We start from the raw sequence: 10,931 nt of genomic DNA, 5'->3' as shown, positions 1-10,931 counted from the left end.
ACATGATCAGTCTAAACCTGTTGTGGCAAGGACCTCCTAAATCCTAGATTTTATTTTCTCTCTTAAATAACTAGCAGGAACATAGGTATGTATTAGTTGAGTGTCCCTCAACTCACTGCAACAATTCAGTTAAATTGATTCCTTTGTTAAAAACATATTTATATTGTATATATGTAGATATGAGTCCACGTTGTTTTCTAAAAAAATTGAAAATTAAAAAATGCATAGGAATTTCAGATTAGTTGGACAGAATGTAGTTGGTCAGTTAAAAAATTATATAAAATATCCTCAGATTCTTGAAATTTTTTCAATATGGAGCATGAAAAAGCTAATATTTTTGTGTTTTAAAATTTAATTTTACAAAATGGAAGATTATTGGTTGACAGTATGTAATTGCCTGGTGTAGGTCTAAAAAAGTACAAAATAGAAGAAAATTATACTAGGAAGCCAGGAGTGGTTGTAGCGAGAACTGTATAATAGTAACCAACGCTTCGCACTACTTTGCCATTTTTGTCTCTTTCTTTACCACCACCCAGTCTATTTTCCTATAATTAATTTTTCATAGTTTATAACCATTTATTAAAAAAAATTATTGAAAAAACTATTTAAAGTTGTAAAAACATGAATTTCTGTTCTATTAAATGGCATTAAATAAATGTAAATAATTTCTGACAAGAGGACTGGTATATGCTGACCACATCCCTACCACTGTAGGGACTGACTAAGTGACTAACTGTTCCTGAGGATGTATGGTAGTGATGCCAAGTTGGGGAAATACAATTAGAAATACTTGTATGTATATTCTAAATTAAGTTACATATTTTTAATTATTTTTTCAGATTTGCTATATCAAATTCTTTAGATATTTGTTGCAGTCAATGCTTGCTCAAGAATACCTCATTAATATTCTCTTATCAATTGAGAGTTAGGGAAAACCATTTAAAAAAATAATCATAATTAATTCATTTAAAAGATACAAGATACTTCACCAATTCCAATTAATAAAACCCTAATTACAATTCCCTATAACCATAGCAATCTTGATAACCTCCTCTACCTGAGCCTGTAAGCATGTACCATCATTTGTCCTTTAAATTTCTGTTCCTCAATATGGCGTTTTACTTATATTTTATTGTATAAGGATTTATCTTTGATGTTACAACAAATATCTTAGAAGCCAGGAGTGGTTGTAGTCAGGGAATACAACTTCAGTTTGGGGTAAATTTTTTAATCCTGGCCTCTTTATTGGGTAAGGATATAATCAAACATATGATACAATAAAATATTTAATGGTTTATTTTTAATAGCATACAGTAATTATATTTTCAGGCCAAGACTTATAATCAAATGGTAAAAAAAGGTTTTGTATTAAAATGATCACAGAATATAGCTAATCACACTAAATCTAATCATCTCAATTTTTTTGTTTATAGCGTTGAAATATATGACTTTAGTTTTATAACCTGGTATGTATTATTAACTATAAGATCTCATTAAGATGCAAGTAACTTAAAAGAAAGGGGCAAAGCTAAAATCAAAAGCGTTTTGTAAATCTCGATTCATAAGTTCCATCTTTTCGTTGAGCTCTTTGTTGAATTTGTTGATGTTCTCTTGCACTTCTTGAATATTCTTCTCAACGTCTTCTCCGATCTTCTTCTGCATTTTCTCCATTTTCTCCTTTTCCTCTTTGGTCATCGGGCCGACCGACTTGACGGAAAGTACATTGCCAACTTTGCTCTTGCTTATGGTGATGGTCGATTCCCCAGAGTGGATCTGGTAGGTGGTGTAGAGGGGTGAATCTTTAATCACTTGCAGTTTGGTTAGGTCGACTGGTTTGTCGTCCACGAAGACCTTATTTTCCTTGACGACCACTGATACGCCATAGGCTGTGTCGCATATGCCCTGCAACCATGAATAAACTTTATTAAAAATGTTTACATAAAGTGGATAAAAATACACCATTGTCTCAACTGAATGACTAAATTTGCCTTAATAAAAGGTGAAACAAAAAGACTGTTTAAAAGAGAAAGAATCTATTTGGGACTGGTAAAAGGGTTTACTGCTCCATCTCTGGAGAAATAGTAAAAGAGGTTGAAATCAACGAAAGTCGGGTCTGACTGACTCTAGAATAAACTTTTTTCTTATGTAAAAAATAAAAAATAATGGAAAGATTAGTTTTCCATTTTGATGAAAAAAGAGTGGTAGGATGGGAAATAGGATGTATCTTTGGATGAACCAGAGACGGTCTTGAGAAAGGTGAAAAATAGTTAGTGTAAGTAAAGACTTCGAGGGCTGCTAATCGAATTGATCAAAGCAGGACCAGAAATACCCTGGTTCTATGAAGAAAGGAAAAGTATCTAAGGCTTACGTAATGGGAGGAATTATATCTATTTAAAGAGAAAAAAACACGCGTGAATAAATATAATAGAGAAATCATCGTGACAAGCAGCGTTGTCAGGCTATATAGACCGATTTCCAGTGGAAAGGCTGGAAGAAGAGGTCTCGGATCAGATGGCAGAGAGCGAGGATGGTGATATCCATCTTGTCTTATAAAGGATGGCATATGATCTTAAACTGACGCTAATTTTTTTGACCTTGGAAAAGCATACGATAGTGTTCATTTGATAAGCTCTGGAAGGCTTTGTATTTGACAAAAGTAAGTGATCTATGAGGTCTTATAGAAGCTGTCAATAGTTTATATATAGAATTTGATTGACGCAAAAGATTGGAAGGAAATTTATGGAGCCTTTCTAAATCTAAAGCAGGCATGTTGCTTCTTTCAAAGGCTGTTTAATATCGATATATAACAAGCCCTAAATATTGTGGAAACAGAGAAATGAATATTAATTTTGGTGATGATGTACTTCAGTTCGTCGTAGACCTACCAGATGAGTATGATATGGAATTTATAATGAGAAAACACATTGAGGTTTGTGCACAGTAGGGTTTGGAGATAAGTTCCAAAAAACCTGATCTAACTGCCCTAACCACTCATTCTAGACAAAGAGGAACTAAATTCAAATTTGATACAATCAAAATTATAAACCGCGAAAAAAATAATTTCATTTTCATAAATAATCACTAGATATAAAGATATAAGAATAGCGCTATAGCAAAACCATCGGAAGTCAAAAATTTAAATTTGTGTTACTCAAATCTCATTAACACATAAGACAATTAACAATATTAATAATAAATACGAGGATAAGTCAATTATTATCCGCAATATAGTTATAAAATTTTTTTGTAATCAAATAGGAAACTTACAAGTACATCATTTTTGGACATAGCAAGGGGATATTCCAAGTGTGGTCGATAGTTACAGAAGCTTCATGATGCCCTCGTAAAAGAAGGATTTCGGTTGAGCTGAGAACCAGAAATGCACCTCTTCTGTTATTGCTTCGTCCGAGGTAAACCGACGGCCCTTTAATGCCTCTTTGAGTGGATCTATGTTTCGTCACCATTAATGTTTCACCTGTCGAAGAAGTTGTCCCGTTCATCACCGTAGCGATCCAAATGTTTTGGCAGGTATCCAAGCTTGTTTGTTTATGCAACTGTGTGAGTTGTTTTGGGACCCATCTTGCACAACCTTTATGAAACCCTTATCTGTTGTGGATCATTTCGTAGGCCACTTCGTCAATACGTATTCGTCTGTCTTATAACACCAGTTCACGTGAACGCTCAATGTTTTCTTCATTTGTGGCGGTAAACGGTCGCTTGGCTCCTTCATTGTGCGTAAGGAAGTATCACACACTTGTGCGACCTTTTTGAATTTTTCAATCCATTCTTAGGCACTCCGTTGTGGCAAGACACTGTTCCAGTACTGTACCGAAAGTCATCGATAAATTTTGGCTCCTGATACGCCTTCCAACAACAAAAAACGGATCACTGAACTTTGCTCTTCTTTGGTGCAAATAGAAAGCGGAGCAGCCATGATTAACAGCACGACAGCGATAATGAAACTATCCTTTAGACTTCCATACACATAACAACAAATGAACAAATCATGCGTCATCGACGCAAAACTACAGTGCTACCAACATAAACAAAAATATAACTAAATTGCGGATAAATATTGACTTGCCCTCGTATATAAAATCCCAAACAGAAATAATCAGACTACTTGTTGTAAAGAACAGTTAGGGTCTGGAAATATAACCCACACTTACCTTTCTCCAGTGCACTCTTGTTTAGTGTTGTCCCTGAACCTGTACAATTTAGTTTTGTCTAAAGAAATTAGTTATGTAGTTAGAATACATCCATCAGTTACCAAACAATTGTAAGTATTGTTTTTATATATTAATCTTAATTTGTATTGTGAATATTTTAGTGTCCAATTATTCTGTGGCGGTAATATAAAACTAGGTAAGTCGATTTGTCTAAAAACTGAGCAGACATTCTCAATGTAAAGCAATAGACTTACCCAATTCAACCCAACCAAAGACCTTCTAAATCTTACACCCTAAACCCAGTTAGCTCAGTGTATAGGACATTGGACTTATCTATTTTTCCACGATCGCTACAAAATTAGCCTTGTTAGAGGGGTTGCGCTTCCAGGCCGAGTGACATGAGGAGTTGAGATCTATTCCTTTCGTAGGCGTGGCATCCGGTAAGCCATAGTTGCTGCCGCACAATATGGCTAGGCAGGGGAGTAAAAAAAAGTTGAACAATACTCAAATCGTGCTTAAATTTAGTTGTTGATATTGGTTTTTTCAATTACTATTTATTATCAATGAAATATTTGTTGTAAACATTAATATGATAATATATATATATATTTTTTTAAATAAACAACGTTTTTCCATAAGATCAGAAACAAGTTATTTGTTTCAAATTTTATATTTTAATGTTTTCCTTAGAAAGAATTATTTTTTATTAACTGTTGTTAGAAAACAAACTGAAAATTGACCAAGTAATTCAATTTTATGTTCACTCCTTACTTCTTAGGACAATAAATATATTTTGGGATCATCAATATTTACATAGAAACGAGTCTGAACAGAACAGAGAAAGAGGCACGAATTTGTCCAGAATGGCTTAATGTATTTTTATTATAGATACACTAAATTATTGCAAATTAATATTGCAACATTTATTACAACTTCTATTCTCTTCATATTTGCGATAAAATGAATGGTTTTACAGATAATTGGATTGATGTGCGAAATCCCTATCAACTTTAACGTGAAGTTAAAGGTGCCTTCAGGAGGCGTGGTCTAATCCTCAACGCTTAGCATTATTTTTGCTTAGAAGGAGAGTTGGGTTATGGCCCCTTCTGCTATTTCCTTGCTATATCCTTTTTTTAAAAACTTTCTAGCGATTTTTCCGTGTTTTTTTGTAGGCATTAATGATATAAATAAATCACTTTTTATCAGTTTGCAAGACAAAAATAAAGAGGAAATTCCAATTTCCCTACACTCCCAGGGCTCTCACATGGGCCTATTAGGGCCAATACGTTTAGTATCACTAGTGTACTATTAAAAAATAAATCTGTACTGCAAGAACCTATGAAGGGTCAGGGGCAGTATTTTGTAATAAGTACTGTTACTGTACCAACGGTTGTGCAAGGAGGTGATTTGGTCAGAATCACGCTCGACTGCAAGATTTTTACCCAACTAAGAGAATCCACTTAATGAGGTTGGATCACAGAGGGTTCCCGAACCACAGGGTTGAATTACAGCTGCTGTGAAACAGGAAATAATTATCTGTCACAGCCTGATTCGAATCCGATTCGTTGAAGTTAGAAGCAGAATGCCTTACCATTGAGCTATCCACTCCCACATCACTAGTACAAATATTTATAAAAAAAAAAAAAAAAAAAAAATCTAGAATAAAAATCTTATAAGATAAGATATAAAATCTGGAATAAAATGTCTTTATAAGAAAAAATCTGTTTATACTTCCTTTTTATTTTTTTATTTTTCTATACTTACTGTGGTTGTTATCTTGTTCTGTTTTTAGCCCTGAAGAAGGCTAGAAACTCTAGCCGAAACGTTGGCACATTAATATAAGTTAATCGTACTTATTTGTGTTTTTCATTGACCGCACCCCCAACCATCTTCTCCTCATTCATCATCCACGGTCAACTATCTCTCATAATTAAAAAAAAAAAAACTGAAGCGCGTGGGTGTATTGAAGTATAAGAAAGTGGATGTAGTTAGGTTGAACCTCCTTGGATCTGATTGAGAAATGATGACTTCCTCGTTTGAGATAACGCCAAAGAAGAATGTTATCTGATCCAAGTTCCATTTTACAATTCGATCACTTCCACTTTGACATTATAACTCTGTGAGCACTCTTTGTTCGTTTTTGTCTATTGCGATAGAAACGGTTCCATAAAATGGTTATCGTCGTGAATTGAGAAAGCTGATATTTTGCGATGGAAACGGTTCCAAAACATAGTTACTGTGAGGGATTGTGCAAGAGAGATGTATTAATGCCGAAGCAGATACAGCGCGACCTTGGTGACTGTTTTCTCACCTGACTAAATAGAACTTGTTTACATATTTACTGATCCGGTAAACACTTTTGAACAGCAATGAGCCCGGTTAATGTACTTCCATTAAAGGGGGGGGGAGTAATTTTCTTTAGGCCTCCACTAAATAAAATTAATTTATCCCTCCCCCTCTGGAAGGTTGAAACAGATTCGGGTTCTAATTTCCACCCTGGAAGGTTAAAACAGGCACGGTTTCTAATTCCACTTAACCACGGAGAGTTCTTTCAATTTTCTTGGCCGTCATCGTAAACCTTGCCCATTGAACCTAACTGCGAAACATAAAGGTGCCTCAACACGTTTGGCAAACAATGGCAAACATGTGGTTGGGTTATTTGGATTGGATAGTACAAGCTGACCCGAATTTGTTGCCGATCCTTTCAGTGTCAGTTTTTGGGTACAAACCAAAGACCGCTTGTGCTGCATCCACATTTGTGTCCAGTTAGCATTAGAACTGCCAACAGATGAGTTTTTGTGCTATCCGTGTTTTGATTGATTAAAGAATTTCTCTAACTGTTGGATTCAATAATTAACTCTTGTTTAAGATTGTATATTTTGAAGGTCTGATTGATTAAAGAATTTCTCTAATTGTCGGATTTAATAATTAACTCTTGTTTAAGATTGTATATTTTGAAGGTCTTTCAATTTTATAAAAATTGTTTCAAACCTTGTTATTCAACATTTTTTTTTTTAACTTTATTTAGTTTATTCACAACTGTGAAAGTATTTTTACAACCAGTGAATGAGATGTAGAGAGATAAAAAAAAATAAAAACAGTCATGAAGGTTAAGGTCATCCAATGATGCCTCTCCATTAAAATTGGAATTTAAAAATCGATTTAAGAGGTCCCTATTCGAGCTTCTTCGTAAACTTCGTCTCGTATCTGCTAAGTCTCGTGTTGATAGTCCTAGAATTAGAGGGTTAGTGTGTGTTGGAAGTGCGCCGTGAAACCTTTTATATAATGATTTAATGGTTGTTTGTACTAAGGGAGTTGGTAAGTCTTTGTGTAAGTTCTTGTTACTGATGTAGGGGGGGAGCACTACTGATCAGTCTTAGTAATTTTGATTGAAACTGTTGCAGTTTCCGTAAGTTAGTTTTTTTGGCATATCCGTAAATTTGTGCACCGTAAGTCCAAATTGGTCTGAGAAGGTAAGTATAAATCTTTAGTTTTTCTGAAAGTGGTAATTTTGGTTGTTTATTTAAACGATGAAATAATAATTTAAGTCGGAAATTTAGCTGTTGTTTTGTTATATTTATGTGGGAGGTCCATGTAAGTCGTTTGTCTAATGTCAATCCAAGGTATTTTACTGTGTCTGTCCGGTTAAACTTCGTTGGTTTAGAAAAACAGGAGGACATAGACCACGACGGAGCGTAAAAGTTATTTGCACGGATTTCTTAATGTTTATTCCTGTTTTCCATTTGATACACCATTCATGGATGTAAGCTAGGTGTATTTGTAATTGTTCTGAGGCTTGTGCTGGGTCGCCATGCTTGGCTAAAATGGCTGTAGTATCGTCAGCATATGTGGCCGTGAATGTGTGCTCCATTGTGGGTAAATCGGAGGTATACAAAGTGTATAATAATGGCGCTAGTATAAATCCCTGCGGAACTCCAGTTTCTGCTGCGAAATATGAGAATAGTGATAAGCCCTGTCGAATCCGGAAGTATTTCTCTTCTAAATAAGACTTTAGGATTAGATAGTAGGTGCTGGGAAGAACTCTTTTCAGAACTCGTTTATAAAGGAGTCCTGTATGCCAAACTCTATCCAATCCAAATTGCCTAACTCTTTGGAATACCCTGTGTAAATGCTGCAGGTTTTCTTCTTCGATCTTGCTGAACACTAGAAGACCATCCATGTAAATCTGACAGACGGATTCGTCGACACCTCTAAGAAACTTTATTTTCACATTTTATTACAAAAAAATGAAAGAAAGAAAGAAAGAAAATTGAAGATGATAAAACAACAAAAAATAATTTTTCTTAAAACAAAAAAGTATCTAAGTTCATCGGGTACTTAAGTATCAGTGACAGCAAAATGTTAAAAAAGGGAAGAAGGAATAAGATCTAACACGCTTGGAATGCTGTAAAATACTGGCTTTATTGGGTTCGGTACATCTCTTTATATACATTCGATCAGCAGATTTCCTCAGTCAGCTGACATCGAAGTAACAACTGACTCAGACCGTTACTTATATATATCAACATTGGAATGGACCCTCGTTTCTTGTATCGGAAATTAACTGGCCCACACCAATGGTTTGGTTTTCTTTAATTTCAGGAAGAACCTATCATCATCATATATATCGTTAACTTTTGCGCATTTCTCATTGTTTTATATATATTAAACACGGTTTGGTTCTCATATATTTTTTTCCCTGTTTCTTTCTTAATTTTTTTTTCATCTTTTAATATGTTTAGTGTTTGTTATCTTCTTTCATAATTTTTTCTATTTCAATATTATATGTTGCTTTATATATAAACATCGACAGTATAATTTCAAATTATGAAGAAGGTGGCCAGAGTTGCGGTCAAAAGAGAAACAGAAATTGTTTACGACTATTTATTTTCCGACGTTTCGTCCCATTTTGTGGATCATCATCAAGGCTAAAAAGATACAAAAACAACTAAGAACATTTTGACATTGTAAGATAAAATGATATATAATTTTAACACTATCTTAATATCCTTTTTTTCTATATTATTATCTTACTATGTCAAAATGTTCCTAGTTGTTTTGGTATCTTTTTAGCCCTGATGAAGCTCTAAAAAGAGGGGCGAAACGTCGGAAAATAAATAGTTGTAAACTATTACTGATTTTCTTTTGACCGCAACCCTGGCCATCTTCCTCATAGTTTATTATTTCTCACTTTCTCAATTTCTTGTACTGTTTTCACTATTTTTCTCGTTTTGTTTTTAGCCCAGATGAAGACTTGAAATATCGGTGAATATAAAATAAAATATTATTATTATTATTTACTAATTATCTTTCGTATTTGATTACTAATTGTTTTTATTTGTTCTTCTTTGCTCAAACATTACGCGGAGGACCCCCGCCTACAAATATTTTAGTATAAATCTCAGAGACTGGACACATGAAACCTCAGCTGAGTATTTCACTGTATACCTTCAAGTATCAACGGTAGAAAAAGGTTGTATTTAATTTGATTTATGTAAGACATACGTAATATAATTCTTAATTCATGTTTTATTTTCTGTTTTAGAGGGATCCGAAAAAACAATAACAGATAAGAACCATAACAAACAACAACAACAACAGATAAGTACCATAATAAACGACAGATAAGTACCATAATAAACAACAACAGATAAGTACCATAATAAAAAACAACAGATTAGTACCATAATGAACAACAACAGATAAGTACCATAATAAACAACAACAGATTAGTACCATAATAAACAACAACAGATAAGTACCATAATGAACAACAACAAATAAGTACCATAATAAACATTAGCACTCCATTGACCCACCTCATCATCTTCACCATATCTAGACTTAATTCCTTTTTTTATGTTCTCTATATCTCTAGTTATTTTTACCAATAGCTCTCGAGATATAGCTTTTTAAAAAGCATCATTTCATAAAAAAATTATCTGAAAGATCAGTAGCAAGTGAACTTTTTTTGAGAAATCCATTTCTCAAAAACGATTCGACGTAAAGATGTCTATTATCCTTAAAATTAAAGCTATTTTAATGGACTATAAAATAGTTTATTATATTTATCTTCGTAGGAGTAGTAGTTTAATTGCTAAAATAAATTTATTTATAGTTGTTCGGACAAATTTTCATTTGCCAAATTTGTATTCATATGTGAATATCATAAAAACTACTACCCCTACGAAGATAAATATAATAAACTATTTTATAGTAAGTTAAATTTTCTTTATTTTGAGTGTTGGCAGACATATGTGCGTCTTATGGATCTAGAGATATATTTTTCAAAAATCCAACATTTTATACGAACAACTATAAATTAAATTTTGTGAGTTTATTTTGTCAAATCTCATAAAAACTACTACTCCTACAAAGATAAACATAATTAACTATTTTGTAGTAAATTTAACTAGCTTTAATTTGGCACTGGCAAACATCTATATGTCCAATGGTTTCTGAAATGAAGTTTTTCATAAATCAAACTTATTGTTCGAACATCTATTAATCAATTTATTTTAGAAAATATCACGAATTCCTACGAAGGTAAAAGTCATAACCTTATTTATAGTACATCAAACTAGCTTTAATTTGAGTGCTAATAGACATCTGTACGTTTCATAGTTCCTGAGATATAGGTTTATCATAATAAATTAACTAACTACGAATCTTTCAGTAGATTTTTAAGAAATTTTGCTTTTTAAAAAGCTATATCTCGAGAACTATTGGACGTAAATAGCTCTTTTAGGACTAATATTTCAG

The 10,931-nt window shown here is 33.3% G+C and overlaps 1 protein-coding gene across 1 annotated transcript in view; it reads right to left on the bottom strand.

The window, feature by feature from the left end:
* Nucleotides 1-1,273: 1,273 nt before the first annotated feature.
* The window catches only part of LOC106682271 (uncharacterized), a 32,691-nt gene continuing 23,033 nt past the window's right edge, over nucleotides 1,274-10,931 (bottom strand). Inside the window, exon 2 of the mRNA XM_014423025.2 lies at nucleotides 1,274-1,902. Within this exon, the coding sequence (XP_014278511.1) occupies nucleotides 1,510-1,902 (393 nt within the window). The 3' untranslated portion in view covers nucleotides 1,274-1,509. The remainder of the gene's footprint in view (nucleotides 1,903-10,931) is intronic.

Source organism: Halyomorpha halys, unplaced genomic scaffold (genome assembly GCF_000696795.3).
Source record: "Halyomorpha halys isolate HHAL.00 unplaced genomic scaffold, Hhal_1.1 Scaffold399.1, whole genome shotgun sequence".
Classification (NCBI taxonomy): Eukaryota; Metazoa; Arthropoda; class Insecta; order Hemiptera; family Pentatomidae; genus Halyomorpha; species Halyomorpha halys.
The sequence above is the reverse complement of the archived record's forward strand: the minus strand, read 5'-3'. Positions and strand labels throughout refer to the sequence as shown.